This window comes from Hetaerina americana, unplaced genomic scaffold (genome assembly GCF_022747635.1).
Source record: "Hetaerina americana unplaced genomic scaffold, ioHetAmer1.1.p SCAF_12, whole genome shotgun sequence".
In the NCBI taxonomy this organism is placed as follows: domain Eukaryota; kingdom Metazoa; phylum Arthropoda; class Insecta; order Odonata; family Calopterygidae; genus Hetaerina; species Hetaerina americana.
Genome location: NW_027286292.1, coordinates 1,447,685 through 1,469,784, shown reverse-complemented (window position 1 = coordinate 1,469,784; position 22,100 = coordinate 1,447,685). Strand labels below are relative to the sequence as shown.

At 36.5% G+C, this 22,100-nt stretch overlaps 1 protein-coding gene across 1 annotated transcript; it reads left to right on the top strand.

Annotated features, from left to right (window-relative positions):
* Window positions 1–96: 96 nt before the first annotated feature.
* LOC139685643 (PAT complex subunit CCDC47) lies at window positions 97–21,416 on the top strand. Its single transcript, XM_071582594.1, has 8 exons — window positions 97–636; window positions 7,154–7,276; window positions 8,232–8,406; window positions 12,266–12,420; window positions 12,545–12,721; window positions 14,360–14,547; window positions 16,646–16,817; window positions 18,225–21,416. Exons 1-8 carry the CDS (start codon window positions 352–354, stop codon window positions 18,462–18,464), a joined length of 1,515 nt encoding a protein of 504 aa, XP_071438695.1. The 5' UTR covers window positions 97–351; the 3' UTR covers window positions 18,465–21,416.
* The last annotated feature ends 684 nt before the right edge of the window (window positions 21,417–22,100 follow it).

Below are 22,100 nucleotides of genomic sequence, written 5' to 3'. Positions count from 1 at the left end.
TACATAAAGCTCACGAATATTCTTGACCTTTTTATCGTGAAATACGCATACTCTTATTTCATTTTAACCACTAAATAGTTCCTGTTAGCACCGCATGCACTTTTTCGGCAAGGTGGCGAACTGGTCGTAACCCCTTTTCGGTAGCATGTGCTAGAGTGGCTGTAGTGATTTTGTTATGTCCCTTTAAAAGGAGTCAACGTAGTAGAAGTTAAGTTCTACCCGTTTGAGATAAAACTAAGAGGATAGTGCAACACAAATTTCGAATATCCTTGAATGTATACGAAAGCACAATCATTGTTTTAGTGTTTCGTTGAGAATGGTTAAAATTTGTTAGTGTTATTTGACGTCATTATGAAGCTAGTCATTTCCTTGTTACTCTTAGTGGTTATAGTTATCTTTAGTGAAACTTCGGCCCATTTTCGTGATCTTGATGATGAGTTCGCCGAGTTTGAAGACTTCGAAGATGAAGATGAAGACACAGCTGGATCGTCTGCCAAAGACCCTAGTGTTATGACGGCGTCACTCCCATCACGTTCTAATGGAGGGGATCAAGATGGATCGAAAGTGCAACGAGGAGGACCAAAAGATTCCCTTGAAGACGAAGATATGGATGAAGATGATGAGGCTGTGGTAGAGGTACGGTGGTTCGCGACGAATAATTTATCTTAAGTTAGTGTGAACTGCTTTTCGAATGATGTCTCACTTTACTAAGTAATGTGGTTTTGAAATTAAGTATTACTTTCAAATCCTGTTTGTTTTCATTATTGGCTTAACCATCAGCGGTTCCTCAATAAATGTGATTATATATTAGCTGGAGTGGATGACATGTAGATGATAGTTCAATATCCGATTTGTCGCTTGTAAACATTCTTGTTTTTGGACACGCGTCAAGTTAAATTAGTCGCCAATGTTTCTTGTGCTGTAATTTATTGCTGAAAAGAGTTAGCAGGTTTTGATAATGAGCCAACTGGATCTCGAACTCCGTAAAAAGGAATTAATTTTACAGGGCCTTAAAAACTTATCCATTCCCAGTTATAAATAAATTGGACATATTTGCATGTTGATATAATTTTATGACATTCGGCAAAAGCAGTACCTCAAACTCAGAATGAAGGTTAGCCTGTTTGCTTGCCTTTATACGCATCGTCGTTTCAGCTAAACGAGGTCACATACAGACTTGAAAAATTACTTAGCAGCGCACAGGCAATCAATTTTTCGGACCCATCAGGTAATACTATTTTTAAATTTATGCACTTTTAAATCACTACTGATCTTAAATTTAAATGAAGTGCATAATAATGTCCAACCTTTGTCTTTGTTCCAAAATTACTCAATCTCTGGATCGCCTAAACAATACGAAATAAAGACTACAAATTGTAAATGTGACTGCAGTAGTATATGGAATTTGTGTCATTATATGAATATAATATGTAAGCATCACATTTTCTTGTGGTAGATAATAAGAGGTACAGTTGTGAATATACTTTGAAAAATCCCTGCAATATTCCTCCAATTCTCCAATTACAGCCAATTGCACATTATTGTTATGCAATCATGTGATGTTCTTATCTGTGGTTATTATTCAAAATTGCTTGTCCTCGACCATGATATTTCTTCATATTCTTATTTCTTATATTATTTTCTTCCATAATTTCATCTTCCCTCGAGTTATTCTCTCAATTTTCAGGCTACTGATATGCCTCGGGATGTATCCAACTGTTTTACCTCTTTTTACCAATACTGTTAATAGTTAGTTAATAGGTTGGCTGGAAATATTAAAGTGATGCAGTAATTATTTTCCCTTACCGTCCATTTTTTATTATTTTATTCCGAAGCGTCAATATATCGAATTCTTCTTGGCAGAATGGGATGGAACAGCATTGTATAATTCAGAAATGCAGTTTGTATACATCACTTGTTTATGTTTGTTTTTTACTATGGTTTGCAATGCCCTTACTGGATTGCTAACCTACAAACTCCTAGCAAGATTACCTGTCGACGGCATTTAGCATTTAAATATGTATTATATTGAAAAACGAAATGGCCAAGACGGTAAACTTGATTGGCATCGGGTTAGTTTAAAGAGGAGAGGTAAAAACAAAGTTAAAAGTAAGGGGAAAGATAGGAACACACACTAGATCAGTTGGGTGTATTTGGGAAACAGTGACCCACCCACACCTCAGTCACACATGAAAAATGCAAAATTAAAAAATAAGAAAACAAACAACCACTTGATGACTATAGTGTGTTAAGAAATAACAGTCACTCTAGTGAATCGCATTCACCCACACACTCAGGGTTTGCAAGGATATATCCAAAGTCAGGGACCCGTTGTCCTCACACAATAATGAAATTTTTATTTTTATTTGTTTTTCATTCCTGTGCGAGTACCAGGGGTCTCTGGCTTAGGAGATATCCTTGCAAGCCCTGAGTGTTTGAATGCAATTCATGAGAGTGACTGTTATTCCTGAAAACACCCTAGTCATCGAGTAGTTGTAAGTTTGCTTTATTACTTGTTAATTTTGCGTGTGTGATTGAGGTACTCATGGGTCACTGTTTCCCAAACACACCCAACTGACCTGTGTGCCCTATTTTTGCCTATTTTCCCTATCTTTGTTTTTTACTTCCCCTCTTTAAACTAACCTAGTGCCAGTCAAGTTTACAGTCTCGGCTATTTTGTTTTTCATTGCTTCACGACCGTAGGTACGTTCGTTTCAAATTTACTTATACATATTATATCTTAGAAACCTGTGGGAAGTGTATTCTGTTCTATATTTAATGCAGAAGCCTCCCTTTTCCATCACTCCATATTAAGTTTCCTTTTCAATATTCTAGTAAATAATGGACGAGGAAGACACTTGGCTTTTCTACACAATTATTTTATTATGACCTAAGTTTCATTACGGTGTAACATCTTCAGGTCTACCTATCATAGGTTGTAATAAAAAATTCTCTGTGGAAAAGCAAAGCGTCTTCTTTCATCATGAAGGATTTCCATCATTTTATGCCTGAAACTGTGTCATTCTAGTACATAGCTAAGAGAGGTAGATAATTTGACTGTGATGTTTTTTTATGAGTGTATAGTTTCAACTGTCCAAGCCAGTAATATTATTTTTCACTCCATGAATCTTTCTTTGCAGTTCTGCCATTAAACATATGATTTCAGTTTATTCCAAGCATTCCATAGTTGTCTGCAAAGCAAAATATGCACAACCTTTCTAATGTATCTATTCACTGAATGTCATGATTTCTTGTAATTGTTTCACTCATTAATCCCAAAGTCTGCTTGTCTTCATAGTTTACTTCAGTATCCTCAAGAACACGTAGCATATTATTCCAGTCTCAGTTGTGAAAAGATTTATCTGATCAAGGTGCAGTAACAGTATGTTTTCCTTTTATATTAATCCGTTCCAAGGTGTCATCTGCCTGGAAAAGTCAGGGAAAATAGAGTAATCACTGTAAAAACACTTCGGTTCTTAGCTGTAATCCTCCTCAGAATGACATGGAGCAAAAAATGTTTTTGAGTGTTGTACAGGAAGTTTGGCCTCAAATTGTAGATTTTCAGATTTTCTAATTTATCGTGCTAATTATTACAAAATGGTTTGATTTTTGACTTCATACTGTACTAATGGTTTACATTACCTCACCAATTTGTGGTTGGTATCCTATGCAATTTCCAATTTTTCCGCTAGTGCTCTCAATTATATGTTCTCCCTCTCAGTGCCAAGAACAGTGTTAATGTTTACTTCCTTAGGACTGAAGCTCTGGGTTCACATTCCTTTGAGATTGGTTGTATCCCATTTTTACATGTTTTAAACATGTTGTAGTTGTGCGCTGGGGAAGACCAGACTCTCCATTGGCCTCCTGTTCATAGGCCTTGGAAGATGATTTGCTCAGGCAAAACAAAGTTTCAATGAAGGGTCACTTGTTGCCTCCACCGTTGCTGTTGGCGAACTGAGCATAATTCAACTTTCAATGGCTGTCACTGACACACTCCTAGAGTTAAATCAGTGAAGTTTGTGCCATTTATACATACTTAACACATTAAGCTGACGACAGGCAGAATAAAAATTTTGCCCTGTAAAGTGTGCAAATAAAAATTAATGTTCACTCTTGTAGTGAGCTGCCCTTGTATCTGGTGATGGACTTCTCAACTCTTCCCATTGTTCTACTGTTGAATATTGTGTAATGTTGATCCTTGACATTCCAGTGAGGTTATTGGAGGTCTGTCCCCCCTCAAGTTTACACTTGCAGTTCCAAGAATGTCAAAATTCTCTATCAATGTTTGGGTAAAGTGAAATAGAATTTGCTTCGCTTGAAGTAGTAGTAGTTTTGAGGGGAGGCGACCGACAGCTAAGGTCATTTGCGCCATAGGGGATGGACAGGAAAGGATGAAGGGTGGAGAGAAACCCGGCGTCGGCATTAGCCTACTCTTTACGAAAGGCGCCAAGGGGTCCGCAGTTTAACGTCCCATCCGACGGACAGCGTACTCACTCAAAGTGCCCTCCACAAAGCACCTCAAGTAGGGATCGAGATACCTCTGAAAAATATTCAACACCGCCGGGATTTGAACCCGCGCCCTCAGGGTGGGAAGCCAGTACGTTAGCCCCCGCACCATCTCGATCCCCGCTTCGCTTGAAGTGATTGTTTTATGAACCTTATGGTATGAGTAAATTAGAGTTCAATTTCATAAGTGAATTTAAGTTTGGGATTTAATTAACTGGCCACATAAAATAAGGAAAGATTTCAATGGATAGATGATGCACGAATGCCTGTTTTATTTGGTTATCCAAAATGGGGAGAGTCGCCGTTCTGTGCTTGGGTATTTGTCCCTTGATTTTAAGACCATTTGATATTTTCCACATAGCATGACATGAAGTTACATCTTTTTAATTCACCTCAATTACGTCAGCTATATTAGGTGATATACAAACTAGAACTATCCATGATCAGGATTGAAAAAATTAAGGTGCTACTTACTGGAGTCAAATAATTGTGGCCTAAAATGGTATATTTGTAGAAACTAGAGCAGGTTGGAACTCAAAGTGGGAGGGACATGAGGAAAATAATTGCATCAGGCAAAGAAACTATCACAGGAAGGAGGGCATTGATGACAGGGACGTTAAGCAAGGATGTTAAGAAAAGGCTCGTCAAAACTTTGGTATGGGGGGTAGTTATGTACTGTGTGGGAACTTGGGTATTGTAGCAGGGTTGATAGGAGTAGATTGGAGGCTTTTGAAATGTAGGTTTGGAGAAGGTGAAGTGGACCAAAAGGAAAACATACGACGAAGTGCTTGGTATGGTGGGGGAGGAGATGGGTTTGTTGGTAGAAATCATAAGGAGGTAGGAAAAATGGATGAAGGGTATATTGATTGGCTGTCGGATGTTGGAGACCCATGTAGAGTAAAGAACATTAGGAAAATGAGGAAGGGGAAGGAATAGGATGGGAATGTTGGACGGGAGGAAGGAAGTGTACGGAGATGAATATAGGCTTGTTGTAGAGTAGGATGTTGGGTTTTGTTTTGTTTAGAGAGACAAGGAAACCTTCCCTGTGCCATTTGGTAGGTTATGTCCATCTAAAACCGACCTTCACTGGTAGATTATCGATAGTTATAGCCAAGAATTTGGAATATTTCATGATTGCCTTTGAATTATTATTTTTTTTTGCCTTTTCTTTCATTTGTTATAAGTATTGCTTAGGTATCTTCATGCAAGGTCATCCATAGAATTTGTACAGATGAGCTCATTTCTTGTACTATCTTTGGACCATGAAACTTGTGGAGGTTTATCGAGTTGTTTCCAATCCACCACCGCTCAATTTTGAGTTTTAGCCAATTTTTACCAGTAGTCTCTTACTTGTTACCCAGTAGTTATCGGGTAAATTGCCACTTAAATTGAAAAATGACTAAAAGGTTGAACAATCTTTGCAGAATTTATTATTAGAATTGAAAGATGAATGTCAATCGCACAAATGAACAAAATCTGAAGATTCTGGCAATATTGTGTGAAAACAAATTATAACTTGGAAATCGTAACAAATGGGCAATTCCACATATGAAATATTTACACTGACTTAGGTTTTGCTTGTTATAGCATTATCTGTTGCAGGTATTACAGCACCTGATGATGCGTAGGTCATAGTAAATATTTAATAAGGAAAACCTGGTTCATAATAAACATTAATTTTTGGGATTGTCCATTTTGTTGTGATCTCTAAGTGTATTTAAATGATACAACTTACAGGTTCAGGTGTGACGTGATGGAACTGTTCCATGATAACAGAGATGAAGACCATTGCCATTTTTTTCTCAATAAAGATTTATTCCCGACTAGTTTTGATGCACTACATCATTTTCAAGTGCTTAGAAACTAGTCTGGAATAAATCTTTATTTAGTGAAAAATTGCAATAGTCTTCATCTCTGGTATTTTAATGAATGTAGCTTAAGTTTCAATGTCCCCCAGACACACCCAGAGTGTCCGGGTTCAAATCCTGGTGGTGTTGAATATTTTTCAGACGTATCTCGATTCCTACTTGAGGTGCTTTGTGGAGGGCACTTCGAGTGAGTACACTGTCCGTTAGATGGGACATTAAGCTGCGGACCCCTTGGCACCTTTTGCTAAGAGTAGGCTAATGCCGACGCCAGGTTTCTATTTACCCTTCATCCTTTCCTGTCCATCCCCTATGGCGCATCTGACCTCAGCTGTCAGTCGCCTCCCCTAAATAATACTACTACTTCAACGTTTATTGATCTAATATCTTGTTTAACTATGTCCTTTGTGCATTTAATACTTTAAATTTACTGTTGGGATGTAGGACTTATGTAATCTATCCACACCAGGTAGTTAGTTTTCAATTCTATTCTTAGCAATATATCTCTGAATAGTTCCCATATTTATTCTTAGAAGACGACATGATGACCTTTTTAAATGTGAATGAACACAGTTAGTGAGAACCCTTTGCTAAATGATGAGTTTTTCAAATTTTAAATAACATAAATTATTTTGTGTGTTCATATTTCATTAATTTTAAAATTACAATGTGATCTTGTCCATTTTAAATCAATAAGGAGATATGAATCCTCTATCCATTTACCATTTATCACAATTTTCATTCAGTGTGTCTATTTTATTTCTCTTTTGCATTGCTTCCAGGATGATGATGGAGAATTTGACCACTTTCAAGATGAGGAGGAGTTTGAAGGGTTTGATAGCGATCGCGTGGGTGGCAATGGCAAAGGAGATTCAAAAGAAGCCCCAAAAATCACCATCACCAAGGTATGTATTTATGAATACTATTCTTGTGTGTTTATTGAATAGAATATTTTGGTACACTATTGCATTTTTGCTTGTTTGTCATATTATGCCATAAGTCCACTGTAAATTATGCAGTTGACTCTTATCATCGTGCCTCTGAAAGGCTGAAAACATTGAGTGTGCTAAATGGTAAAATTGTCTTTTTTCTCGTGCATTGTCATCTTCCCTTCCATCTAATGCATTGTTAATTCCACATTTTTAGAAAGACCTTGTGGTAATCTCACTTTTAACTTTCACCTACTCATAAACACTCTGGATCGACACTCGATTCATTCATCACGAGTGTATGGTGTGGAGTTCTTGCCTCCATCTACTTTAACCATTATGACACACAAATATCTCTTGAGCAGTCAATTGACTGAAATGTCCAAAGGCTGCCATTGAGAAGTTAATCCACCAGAATCGAAGCAAGATGCACCTCCTGTTAAGTGGCAAGGCCTTTTGCTGACTCCATTTTCTGGGCCTCAAACTGATTGCCCTTAACTGAGAAGATTTCCTTGGAAGACCACCTGCATTTATGGAATTTTATAGCCTCTCTTTTTCAAATCTTGTGGCTATATGCATGTTGGGCTGTGAGCTCTCTCAATAAACATTAGTTATGAACCTTGATTATGTCAACACACGACAGTGAACCCCAAGGCAGTTGAGAGAGTGACTCTAGTTCCCCCTTTCTTTAAGAATCAGACTCCGTCCCAATTATGCGGGGGTCTAAATTAGCTGGGTTCTGGATTCGGGAGGGTCTACTGTGTGTGTGTATGAGGTTGGTTTTTATTTGGTTGAAAATATCTCTTTGCCTTTGATCATGTTTCATTCTTTTTGTGAATGACTCATTACCAATTACTTGGTTCTTTACACTTTCCACATTTTACACTGTTTATTAGGGATGCTGTTGACAAAATGTTTGTTTTCATTATAGGTTCCGTTGCACTTGCGCACCAACTGGGATAGTTTCTACTTGGAAATGCTAATGGTTGCTGGATTGCTGGTATACTTTTTGAATTTTTTTGCTGGGAAGAGTCGAAACAACAAGTTAGCAAACGCATGGTTCAACACTCACCGCAACCTTTTGGAGGACAACTTCAGCTTAGTTGGTAAGGTGGCGCAATCAAATTGCGTGGCATTCTTTTTCCAGTTTCTGGTGTTTGGGTTGGATTTGCGGCCAAGGGGCTCTTCCAGTGAAGGGAAGGAGTGGCTCTCAATCGCTAGTCATCATAATGGGGACAACCAGCCCCATTAAAGCCAAATTCTCTGAATATGATTTTCTAAGGCTCTTAGTCATCTACTAATGACAGAAAAGTAAGACTTGAAATTACTAGAACTGTGTTACTAAGTAATTTCGGATATAGGGAGAAATGGCTGCAAATGCTATGGTAGGTTTAATCCTATAGCATCTTTCTTTTCTGTTAGTTTCCTTCTGGGGTAAATGCTCCATTGTTTTCTCTGGATTCTTATCCAAGAGTCAATTCTGCCGAATCAGTTGAAATGGCACCTCTCGAACAAATCCGCCCAAAGGATTGATGCAAATTGCAGCATGTTTATATTTGAGATCAGTTGACGGTAAAATTGCATTGCAAGGTTCCCCTTGTGCACTTGGGTGCGTCCATCCAGCATAATTCAATCAGTTCATTTTGATAATAAGCTTGGGGTTCATATATTTTTGAACAGTTTGATCTGCCTTGGAAATTAATGTAATTTGCAATGGGCAATGTGCCTCTTCAGTCATGGTGATAGTATTTGTTGGAAACATGCTGTTGGAGCTGGCCCAATATTAGATTCCTTTGAGTCCAATAGTGATGTGTTACTGCTGTTCCAACGATATCATTATCCACTCTGTATTTCTCATTACTTGAAGCATGTAATCTTAATTATTCTCATGAAAGTGGTTCCAGGTTACAGGTGACCCAGCTTGCCGCATATTGTATTTGTGAGTGGGTTCGAAAGCCATAAGGATAATCTATAATAAAAAAATTGAGGTAGTAGTTGCAGGAAGTAAAATTGAGCCTTCGGTAATATTTAAGTTGGGTGTAAAATATGTTGTAAAAAATTATGTTTGTGCTAAAAATCAAGTATATCCTAATATTCCATTTGCAATATAAGAAATATGTTGAAAACTTCATTGTTCAGTACATAAAGCATTACGTATCAATTCAAAGTAAGAGATTGTATGTTATGTATGCATTATACACATGCAATCTGTTGTGTATGTAATTCATTTGGATGGGATGTTAACTGCTAATTATTTTATCACAAAATGATCTTCACCAAGGTTATTAGAAGCATGCTAAGTATTGAAGACCTCGGGGAAAGAATGACTGTTTTAATTTTTCAGTGTCACCTTCACTTTAGCTTTTTCAGCCCTCTAAGAATTAACGAGATGGTCGATATTTATTTATCAAGACGACTTTCCAGGTCTAACAAAATGGCGACATTATGTGAAAAATGTTGTTCCTTCTGATGGTCTGGAATTTTGTGCTCATATTTGAAATGTGAACTTCTTAGCAACTTTCCCATAAGATTACATACTTATTGCAGAATTTCAAACTTTTGCTTGGCTTTTATGTGCTTTCATTATCAATCAACATCCTAAAATTAATACCTGTGGAATGTGATGTTAAAATGATCAGCCAGAAAGTCAGTCCACACATGATTTAGTGGCGTTATCACCTAGAAAACTAAAAAATTTGGGAGTATCTGTATTTCAGTTTTGACTGCCGTGAAGACCATAATAGACTGAATAAAATGCAACTCGGCCCTTTTTGAATAAAATGCTACTTAAACCTTTTAGTTCCACAATACTTGATGGATAAGCATATGCTAAGATGGAGAAGTGCCGAAGGAGTTGAGGTAGTTTGTGGAAAATTTAAAATGAATGAACTGTTCGTCTAGTTTTTCATATTTTTCCTTTTAGTTAGTTTTTTGTAATCAGAGAGATGTATTACCTAAAACCTATTTTGAAATTAACGTTTGCTGTTGTTATATCATTATTCATAATTATATTAATTCCACTTTAAATTTTCACTCTAGAAAAATATATATATTTAGCTCAAAGATTTTGTGCATTAAAAGTATGTTTTTGGAAAATATTTTAAATCCAAAATGGAAAATATTTTTAAAGATTAAGAGAAGGAAAGAATACAGTACTTTCAATGCATTTCTCAAAATATGTAGAGGAGAGGATTGATTATCCATTTAAATGGAGAAGGTGCCGGCAGATAAATAAAAATATAACTAACGGGATAAATATAATTTTCGGGCCAATATAACATTATTTTCTGTGGCATTTATATTGAAGTGTTATAATTAACTTCTATTAGTTTGTTTTTAACCTATTCTTGTGCAAATGGTTAAATTTTTTATGATCTTCATACATTCCACATAGCTTAATTTATTATTCAGACAGTTATTTACATTTCATAGGCCTTGTCATTTGGCAGTAAGTCAGAAGGGAAGATTTTAACGTTCACTCGAGATAATCAAAATTTATGCCAATTCCTTGTATTTTGCACAAGCCTGGCCGTAATTACTTTCAAGTCCGACATTAGTTTTAATAATGCTCTCTGGTTTAATGGCCTGTTTTGTCCCTCCCTTAAGCAGATCATCAGTGCAGAGTATGTGAGCAGAGGGCACATATATCAGTACTGATGGATGGCATAGCATCTACTCTTGAGGTCCACAGACCCCACTTGTCCCTGTCGCTTGCCCTCTCTACTTTTCACTTCAGAGTTAATGAATGAAGATCTCCAACCTGATCTATTCCTAGAAGTGCAATACCCGTACCCGTTTCTCTGTGCATCCGTCAAACACACTGACAAATTAAAATTATTAACTTATTAGTAAAAGTTGCCATTTCCTAATGGCATTTCTAACAGAAAGTGCTCCTTAAAATTGCCTGGTAGTGAGATGGGTGTGGAGGTGATGAAGTGGAGGGAAGGGGGGGAGCTAGAAGGGAGCTATGGAAAGGGTTTTTGTCGGAGGCCATATTAGGTTTAAGGCTATTCTGTGCCGTGTTAGTTTGTACTTGCGAGGACAGTGATGCGTATTTCGGATGTCCATCAAACACTACCATAAACTGGTAGACTACTGATAATGACAACTTCGTTCCTCTTCCACTGTAGCTGCATTGTTGATGTGACAGGCAAAAGGGATTGTGTGTCCACTCACCCATCAAGAGACACTTGAAGACATATCTGCCAGAAGCCTCATGACATGGTGGTGCATGGCCACTGTTAGGTAGCGGCTTGAATTTTGTGGAAGGCATTTCACGTGTGGAACAACTTCTTCTACTTACACAATGTTAGCAGGAAATCTCATTTCTCTCTCCCGTGAAAAATAATCATTTGTTTCTAATAAAATGGCAAGCAATAGCTTCCTATCTGTTTCCTTAATATCGTTGTCCCTGGTGCACAAGGAAGAACCTATGCTTTTACGGATGCAAAATTTTTTTGAGTAAACAATTAGTACTTTGTTGGATGTGGAACATTCTTTTTAATCACCTCTCCCTTAATGCATCCCTACTGTGGAAGAGGATTGGTGTCTAAAAATATATAAATATGTACATGCAGACACAGTGAATGGCTTACACAGCTAAAGCCCTTAAAAAATTTATAACCCAAATGCCAATATAGCCATGAATTTGTAGGTCAAATAATTCCAGATGGACACCTGTAACTGCTGATCGTTCAGATAAGTGAATATGAGTTCAGTAGATGGTGTGTGGGTTTCATCATTTGGGAGGTTTTAAACCTTTTCAATTTCTAAATCTCAAAAACTGTAGCCAAATGGAGGGGTCTACAACTGTTCTAGGAATTGGGGTCTAAAAATTTTCAATCCAATGAAGTTTGATCTGGATCCGCCGATGGCATTTGGGAGAGTTTATTTGTAAGTTACTATTACATGAAGCAAGAATACCACACCAATTGTGATAATTGCAATTTTTCTTCTTTATTACAGGTGATGATGGTAAAGTGGAGAATGATAGTTCGGGAAACAGTGGAAATAGTGGTAATGTGGTTGGATTAGTCAAGGAAAGTGAGAATGTCTACACTCTCTGGTGTAGTGGCAGAACTTGCTGTGAAGGAATGCTTGTAGAATTGAAATTTCTTAAAGTAAGTCCTTTAGTTGACCATCATTTTTGATTATGTGTAGAATGTTTTACTTTTTCCTTGTTGGCTTGCTTTATTGTTTCTTTAACGATTTGATTTGGTTCACCGTTGATGATTTTATCTCTAGCGGCAAGACTTGGTAGCTGTGATAAGTCAATTGCTGCGTCCTGGGAGTGGCAGTGGAAGCAGCGTTGACCAGGTTCTTGTGAGGGTGGAGATGAATAAAGAAGATATGGACAGTTTTGTGCTATGTGTAGCAGCAAGAAAAACAGCCCTACGGCTTGGAAAAGATATGTCTGACCTTGTAAGCACAGACCATAACTTTTGTGTAGTCTGCCATTGCAGGAAATCCATATTTATCCAGTCTCCCTGATAATTCGGATGGAGTTGGGCTATGTGTTTTGGTTGAATTATCATCAGCAGTAGTACTTCTATATTCTGAAAAATGTTATGCTTTCATGTTCCTACAAAAGTGGTTGCAAAAAATATTATTTTTCATAATATTAATATAAAACAATATTAGAGCTCTTCTATTTAAATTATAAATAAGCTATGTCTACATGAAGAAATTCCGATGCCCATGTAGGTTGACCATATTTTGTAGACGCAAGACATGAATTTGACTTGATGATCAGTTAATGTTTGTGGGATAAAGTTGTCTTTTGGATTTAATGATTACTAATATGGCACTGTTTAACTATCGAGGGAAAATGTGGAGGTGATGATGACTGAATATTATATGTAATTCATTTAAAATAGACATGAACTGGTGAACATTGCTGGGGGAAAGTAGCACCAAAGTTCCCTTATCACTTAAATAAAAATCACTTAAGTTGATTTCACAGATAGAAGCCACAAATTGAAGAGTGTTACTTGAAAGTTTTAATTAGGTACACAATTTCTGATCATATTTTTCCAACGTGTCATGCATTTGTTGAATTATTTTGAGTTCAGCGAGATCTTTCATTATTCTCCTCAATGTCTGACGAGAGTAATGAATACAACAGTAATGCAATGAGAAACAGTAAAAATTCGTGGATATTGTGATTAATACCCTTTCTTTAGTGTTTTTCTCACTTGGGAAACTTGGATTTACTTAAGACTTAAATTTTCTCCCTTACAAAGCTCTCTCCGGTGCTATTATCTGAATCATAGATCAAAGATAACTTAAAATCATATTCAATGGTCATCACTTTCAAATTTTCCCTAAATGGTTCGACAGCATCAATATCAACACATGACACAATTGAATCATGCATAAATGGCCGTTTGTGGACAGCTGCTTCTCATATTTCATCTTCCAGTAATCTAATTAACTGTTCTCAAAACACGTTTAATTTCTGTGTCAATTTAATTCAAACCTAGGGGAAGATGTATTAATCTTCCAGTAAAAATAGTATTTTATGCGAGACTTAGGTCACTGCAGTAACGTTTGCATTTGATTTTTCAAGATACTCTTTGTCTGATGCTCAACGGAGCCTGCCTTCTTTTACTGCCACCCATTTGCATTGCTCTTGCCTCAACTTGCTTTAGTTTTTCTACCCGTAAAACCTATGGTCATCCAACATGTGACATGTCTAAGATAATAGTGACATTTATGCGAGCGCATGAATTATTTCATAGAGTAATGGTTTTGAAATTTTAAATGTAATATTAGGATATTGATGTATTATCAAAGTATTCTTTCCAACCACATTTGTACGTGATGTCAAGCTAAACATTTTTCACCAGTGCTGCCCCTCTTAATAATTAGCCACGTGCACCAGATAGCCAGATTATGTAGGAATCTTAGATGAGCTGGGTCCCGAGAGCCTAAGATTTTTCCGTGGCTTGAATACTGATTAACATGAATTTGTTTGACAAATACTGCAAAGCAGTGAATATTAGTTTTTTCATTCAGTTAAATATTGTACTAATTCATAGTTTCTCTCCCACAATGTAGAGCCTCTTCTGCCCTGAGCGGAGGCAAGCTGATAAGTATGGAGGTCCTTCAGGGATGCTTGTCCTGAGTGAAATGTCCGAGGTAGCCTCTTCTCTCTTGGACTCAAGACTCCTGACCGTGCTCAACCGCTATACAGATTACATCGACTACATCCACTTCTCAGACCAGTTTTCCGGACCGAAACCTGAGTATGTTGTGCATTTCTTTATATTTTACCTTGAACATTTAAGAAAGTATATGTTTTTGTGCAGGTATTGCAAAGTTAAATGACTCAACTTTGAATGCATTGATGGCCCAAAAAGGTTGGATATAAATAAGTATAGCTTAACCCCTGCCTTGAAATATCAGAATATACGTTTCCCTCTAGTTGACTACAATTTTATCGGGTCTCATAAAATTTCCTGTTATTAGAACATATGTGGAACCTCACTTTCATTTTGGAGTAATGTTAAGAGTTAAGCAGGCAATTTGAAAATTTAAAAAAAGTCAAAAATATGGGGAATGAAAATAACTTTGATCCAAACATGATGAAAGGTGAAAAACACAAGAATTGGTGACTGACATCTGGGATCAGTAGCACTGCCTCAAGGCAGCAGATATAAAAACATGTTGGGCTCCTAATTATTAAGAGGTATTGAAACTTGCTTCATCACGACAAACCTACTCAGAATAAGAAATTATTATATTTTCTTTAAACAAATTGAAGTTGGACAACTGTTTGTTCTAGTCAAATGGTAAGGTAGCTCAGATTCTCGTGTTAGGTTTTCTTCAATCACCCGAGAACATCAATTAAATCCTGCTTCACAATGGAAAGTGGAGGTGGAAAACATTTTCAGTTGAGGGCAAAATAAAAATTTTGGGACAAGTTGATTTTAATGATGAAACCTGCTCTGTTCTGGCTAAACATCTACAAATCGCCAGCCTCTACACTGACCAGAATAGCTTATAATTGCTTCTCGATTCTGAAACATGCAAACCAGTGCTGAAAGAGATCGTTTAAAATCCCCGTAAATTGTGTCATGGTAAGAGAAAAAGTATTGCACATTCCTACAACATTGGGAATCGAAAGATTTCAAAGCATCAAGTGGTTGGCTGGCTGGGTTTAAAAATAGGTACAATCTTGTAAGTAAGACTGTGTGGTTAATGTGAAAGTGTTGACATGGAGACTTCAACTCAGTGGAAAGTCTCAAAATTGACTTAACTTTTTGATGGCTGCAATGCAAAAGATGTTTCAAGTGCAGGCGAGGCAGGGTTATTTTTTAATGTACTCCGAGTAAAAATACTGCACTTCAGAGGTGAACAAGGAAATGGAGGGTTGCTTGGCCAACAAAGGCACACATCATATTAATCACAAATGTAGATGGAAGAGTGAAGTTTTGCTGCTATTGGATGGCATGTCAATTTGTCTTGAATGCTTTACACTTCATATCATTGGCTTGGAAGCAAATTAAAGATTCTACAGTACATGGCTGCTTTAGATTTCAGGATGTAAGCATGTAAAAATGATATTTCTCCTTTTCCTGCATTTTACACTCTTTTCCTGGGGTTCTCAGAAGAGTGCTTTTTCAGGGCTTTGGTGTATTTTGGTACAATTTCACTGCCACATAATTTATATCATTTCGCACAATTTTGACAGTTCAATCAAGGAAAGCTATTCAATGAGTTTCCCGTAAAATTTACTGTTTCAACATTTAAATGTGTGCAATGTTCTTGATTGCTTTGCATCACATCACATTATATCATCCATAATTTTCTGGTATAATGCTGTGGTATTTCTCAATGACTTTATCCAATAGGACTTGAACAATAATAATTTGAATGTGACATGGGTGTCAATGGGGATATATGGTTTCTATTGTTATTTGGAATAGTAATTCTGATTGCTTCATGGAATTTGTTAATGACACAAATAGCTTTATAAATCCCAAACACATCCAAATGCCCGCCGAGGTCTTTGTTCCCAGTTTTCAAGATTTTGAGTGGTTGCTTTATGAGGAATACAACCCCATTTGAATGGGGTCATAATAACATTATTGTCCTGGGGAAAGATGAACGTTTTGTAGAACAGTTTGCATGAATATGCATTTTGAAACTGTGCGATAATTTTTCAATCCCCTTCCCTTAGCAAGTTTTAATGAAAAATGGAAACCTACGCTTCTTCATTACTTGTCATGGTTGGTAGCAATAAATTTTTTGTAATGTATAGTTTAGTTTAATACATTTTGCCAATGGGTACTGCAATTTTGTTTTTTTATGAATTCAGTTAATGTTAATATTTTTTTACAGGGACAGTGCACCTACTAAGTTGCCGGAGACAAAGAAAGTCCTTCTGTTTGGTTTTAATATCCCGCCATGCAAGAGTCGCACTGTCACAGAGGTGATGGAACAAATGCGCCCATTGATGCAACTGGTTTTCTACTGCATGGAGAAAGTCAAGCGCTTTAGACTCAGCAAAGAGGTAAGATTTGCCTGCCACTTGTAAATAATGGGAAGAGGAGTTGATATAGAAGCCAGTGAACCTATGAAAGGAGCAATTAACCTTGAAGTCCTATTTAAATGTCATCATGTAAACTCTTTAGTTTACATGCAGTGGGATCACAATGGAACAAAGAGTTCAAATTTCCTTAAAAATTTACTCAATATTTTGTTATTCCAAATGTTGAATTCACAATCATTATAAACTACTTCATAAAACTTTTAGGAGCCACACACTGTGGATATCTTATGTTATAGGTATATCAAATGGAAACCTATTAGTATGTCTGTTATTGTTGATTTTTATGAATTTTAAGAGTTTCACGTCCTGAAGTGGGTTGCAAAGGCCATCTACTAATGTAGGGACATAACTTTTTTACTTTTACTGTCATAGTTGTAAATAAATAAAATGGCTTGTTTTGGGTATTATCATTTGTTTTTGTATGTAGCTATACTGCTAGTGCAAAATTACCTGCTATTTACATTAGCTGATGCTATGATAATTAAAGAATAAACTCAATGTTTGAGTTGCTTGGCCACCAACTCTTGTTTGAATCCTGCCATCAACGAAAGTCAATTTGAGATGAATTTTTTCGTCAACTGTGGCAAAGGATTACAAAAAGTAAAACATTGTTTAACTTTGTGTAAAATGCATGCATCAAAGTAAAGTATTGTCTTAATGTCTCTTTTTGAGCGGAAGGATAAATTTTGGTGCCATTTTATTTCAATAAGCCAAACAAATTTAATTGGCCATCGACCAACAGAAAGTTTTGATGGCCCTAACTTGGACAATGAAAAGGGTCCTTATGGTTTGGTTCCCAAGTCAGGCCTCCTATCTGATGAGGATATTTCAAATAGCAACTTTTATGAAACAATTGTTCTTCATCCTCTTTCCTGTCTCAGCCTTTGTGGACTTTTGTGTCCCCCAAGCTGAGGATTATTGCAATGTTAAAGATCTTTTCTTCCCACCTTTGGCTTTATATACATTTTCCTTTCAAAGGAAATCAGCAGCAAGACAAGTTATAATTGGTTTGCATAATGTCCATAATCCTTGGTATTTGCTGGTCTGCAGAGACATTCATAAATTTCCTAGGTTTTCCACCAGTTGGCATTGATAATAAATTTGCTAAGTAAGGGCCATTTTACATGTAGCATAATTATTCATTTGAGTTATATCTGCAGTTTTTTTTTCATATTGATGACAGTACTCCATGTCTATATTTATTAATTCTGCTTTAGAATTTGTATACAGTAGGTAATGTTACATCAGAAAAGCAACTGCAAATATGAATCCACTGAATACCCTGTATACTGATTAACAGAGCAAACCAGTGCTTTAGTGGGGGAGATGCCCAACCCAAGCCCTAAAATTTGCCCTTGCATCTTGTAGGCCAAGTCAAAAGCTGATAAAAATAGACTGCGTGTGGAGGAAGCGTTTCTAAAGACGACCCATGCTGCGAGAGCGGAGGCTGCGGCCGCACGGAGGGAGGAGAGAAAAAGGCAAGAGAAAGAGCGAATCCTGCAAGAGGAGGACCCGGAGAAGCAGCGCAAGTGGGAGGAGCGTGAGGCGAGGAGGCAGATGAAAAAGCGGGCACCCAAAATGAAGCAGCTGAAGGTGAAGGCGCTGTGAGGTGCCTGGTGCTGTTTCAAGTCAGTCTTGTTTGTGTTGATTTGGTGGCCATCTTTTCAGTTGCACCACAGTCATCGCCATCGCCCTAGCCTGATGGAATATTGTGTAATACATCTTGGGAGGATACGTGAAATGAGTAAATGAACAAAAATTATCATTGAGGCAGACTACACATACATAACGTTGCAATTTTATAGTTTTTATTTCATAAATTCCTTTTACTGAAGTTATCATTGTAAATATACTTGTGACATAGGTCAGCATTAATGAGGAAATGACAAATTTGTCACAAATATTTTCCTCGTCTCCATTAATAGAGGGAATGGATCAAGTGACCAATGTTATGCAAGCCAATAAAGTAATAATTGCCAAGTAAAGTGTTGTCAACATGGTCGGTCATAATAATCTTTCACCGAGTCCGTTAAGGTTTTCATAAGTTGAAATAATGATTATAGATTTACTTCAATGAAAGAAATGACAAGGGATTTTAAAAGCGGTGATACTACCACAGCTGACGAATGCTTTAACACCCCACCATGGTTTTTGTGAATGACAGTGAAACCTCAAATTTACATTCTTTGAGGGAACCAGTGAAAATACAAGGTCGAGAGAAAAAATATTTTCAATGCATACATTATGAAAAGTCGAATATATTATGTGAACCACAATTAAGTATATACACACCAGAGTATTTATGCAATCAGGAGCAATGCATTAAATGAAAAAAGCTCTAGGAAGTACTGAAAAATTGGAGCTACTACTACTCACATGGATACAGCGAAGTTTTAGAAAAAACAGAGTAAAGTTACATTTCCATGCATTCAGTTCTGCACGGTTGTGAACTGTAGCCAATCGGGGCACATCACCAATAAAGGATTTTATCATTCCTGAATGTTTGCTGTCTGTCATATTTTCATTGCCCATCAAGAATACAGTGCGTCTCATCCTGTTTCTTCCTAAAGCCATGAAAGGCATGAAGCAATGATAATGCACTCTGCAGGAAAATGCAATGCAAAACCATGTTTATGAAAGTGTAGCTTAACTTAAATGGAGTGAACTGACTGATATGCACACAACTGTAAGAAATTTTGCCGTGGAAAAACTATTTGCTTAGATGAGGTTTAACGCCTAGATCCTTTGATTCCTAGCGATTGCATGAGGTTGTTTAGCAGCCCGAAGGACCATAAGAGATAATAGGCTGGCGTTAAGCACCTAGATGGAAATCCAAGTTCAAATTTTGAACTTGACATTTTTTCCTCTGTCAAATTTACCATATTCTTATGTAGTTACTGAATGTCTATATTAAATGTGGATTAAATAGAAATACAATTAGTTCAATATGTGTTCTTCATCAGTAGCATTGCAAGCCATCTAGTTATAGTTTCACTACCCCTGCGGCAAAAGCTAGGATGTACTACTTTCTCATTGTTGTAATTACTGTTCTATATCTAAGAGAATTTTGAAAATTACTTATTTTTAATGACTTAACCACTCTGTAGGTGTGAGGAAATAGCATTATAATTTGAAAGGCAGTGTTCATAGTAATTACTTGACGAGTACTCTTTTCTATTTCGCTCAGATGCAGTTATTTCATTTCCCAGGAAGTTCTTTCTTACAGATTTTTTCTACTTCCTTTTTAGTGTTATTAATCGATGTTAAAGTAAAGTGTGTAGATGTCACTCAGCAGATATATTATTAAATGATTATTAGGGAACCACTGCCACCAGAAGAACAAAAACTATGCTTGGTACATTTCAACTAAATATCAAATTTTTTCTGGGTGATAGCTTCATTTGAATGTCGTTTACCCAATTTATTATCAAAAATGATTTCAGTTAACCAACATTAATTGCATAAGTATTGAAATTTCAGTTGTGGAAGAAACCTAAGGAAAAATAATTTTGCCCCATCATTTCAGTAGGGTTTTGGGATTTCTCGTAAATTCCAGCCTTAAGAGCGTACACTTGAGACTTGAACTGCATTTGTTTCTGTGGAGAGCAGTGCTAACTGTTTAAAAAAATCACAATTTTGAGGATTATGTAAATTCGAGGTTTCACTGTTTTCTAAACTGAGCCAATCAAATTTTAAAATTTGGATTCCTGGAACACCTTCAACAGATTTATTGACTTCTTCCTCAACAGTGCTGATTTACTCATTTAAAATGAATTACATTGATATTTGTCATCATCATAGGAAAGCCTTGTGTCAGTGTTCACTGTTGTAAAATTGTTCAGCCATTCAACATTTTTAAACTCCTCAACTCAGTGGCAACTTATAGGAATAAGAACTTTTGAGCCCATACTTGATCTCACATTTCTGTCATGTTTAAGTTTCTGTAATTTCATTGAAAAATTTTTATTAAATGCAATCAGAATGGCCCCTTATTACTGGTCATGAAAACTTTCGACCAGGAAGAAAACTTGTTTGTTACTGTTGAAAATCCTGCGTTAAGAAAATTTATGGTATTTCATGGACAAAAGGAAGATCACTTAAATGACTAATTCTGTCATTAGCATTGCTGTTTCCTTTGGTTCTTGTTGCCACTGTATGGCATTCCAGGCAAATATTTGTGTGTATGTTTGTGTGTGAAACCATCTCTGATCTACTTGTTCATTGTATTACCAATATAGGTACTAGTTAGGTGGCCCCAATATTTTTATTACAGGTTGATATGTTTGCAATTTTCTTGTGTTCCTTCCAAATCAGCGGCAATGTTGCTGGTTGAACCTTAAATGATCGATCTTAAATCTACTGAAAGTAAAGGTATTTTTGTGCCATAAGCTAATTTGGAATCATGTTTGAGATCTACCAGGATTAAAATAGTTATTTTGTAATCTGAATGTAATTTTGTTAAAGTGTTTAATTTTTACTTACAGTTAATAGTGTTTGTTGAAATGAAATCCTTAATTATTACGTAATAAAATATTCTTTACATGAAAGAAACTAAACATCCATTGCTTCAGCCTTTTTGAGTTCTTTTTCTGTGCCTTGTGTGATTCAATTAGTCATTGGTTTTTTATATTCTCTTGTTGAAGTGATGCAATTTTGGAGAATTAACTTCACAAAGAAGCCATTGCTTTGGAAACACCAGCGTTTGTACCTGCTGTCATGAAAGGCTATATTGCTAACAATAACTCGATATCCTGCGGGATTTAGCAGGATATCGGTGTTAAAGAATTCAGTCTGTAATTACTGGGATCCTCTTCATGGCTACCTTTGTGGAAAGTGGTTCTGCAAGAGCCCTCAGTACGCTAGAGGGTTCTTCTGGGCCTTGAGCTTCATTTGGTTTCATGTTTTGGAGCTGTTTATATTCGTTGTTGGGAAATTGCCTCACTTATGAACTCTTCAGGTATGTGGGGGGCTTCATTTTGTGCACCGATATTTTAGTGTAGGCATTCTGAAACAGTGTGATATTGGCCTTTTTAATGCCAAATGTAACAATTCACTATTTTCTGCTTTTTTAAGAATTTTCATGTGGACACTTCAGTGATGTAACACCAAAGTGATTTTGGGTCTTCTCTAAATATTTGCATAACATATTGCTTTCTAAGATGTGTAAGTTTTGTGCATAACCTTTTAATTATGTGAAGGCCAATAATTATAATAACTGATTAAAAAATTACTCTCCAACAGCAC

Coding starts and splice junctions, on each gene's coding strand:
- LOC139685643 (XM_071582594.1), top strand. CDS start 352: ATGAAGCTAGTCATTTCCTTGTTACTCTTAGTGGTTATAGTTATCTTT. Junction 12,421..12,544: donor TAGAATTGAAATTTCTTAAA/GTAAGTCCTTTA, acceptor TTTTATCTCTAG/CGGCAAGACTTGGTAGCTGT. Junction 16,818..18,224: donor GCTTTAGACTCAGCAAAGAG/GTAAGATTTGCC, acceptor TGCATCTTGTAG/GCCAAGTCAAAAGCTGATAA.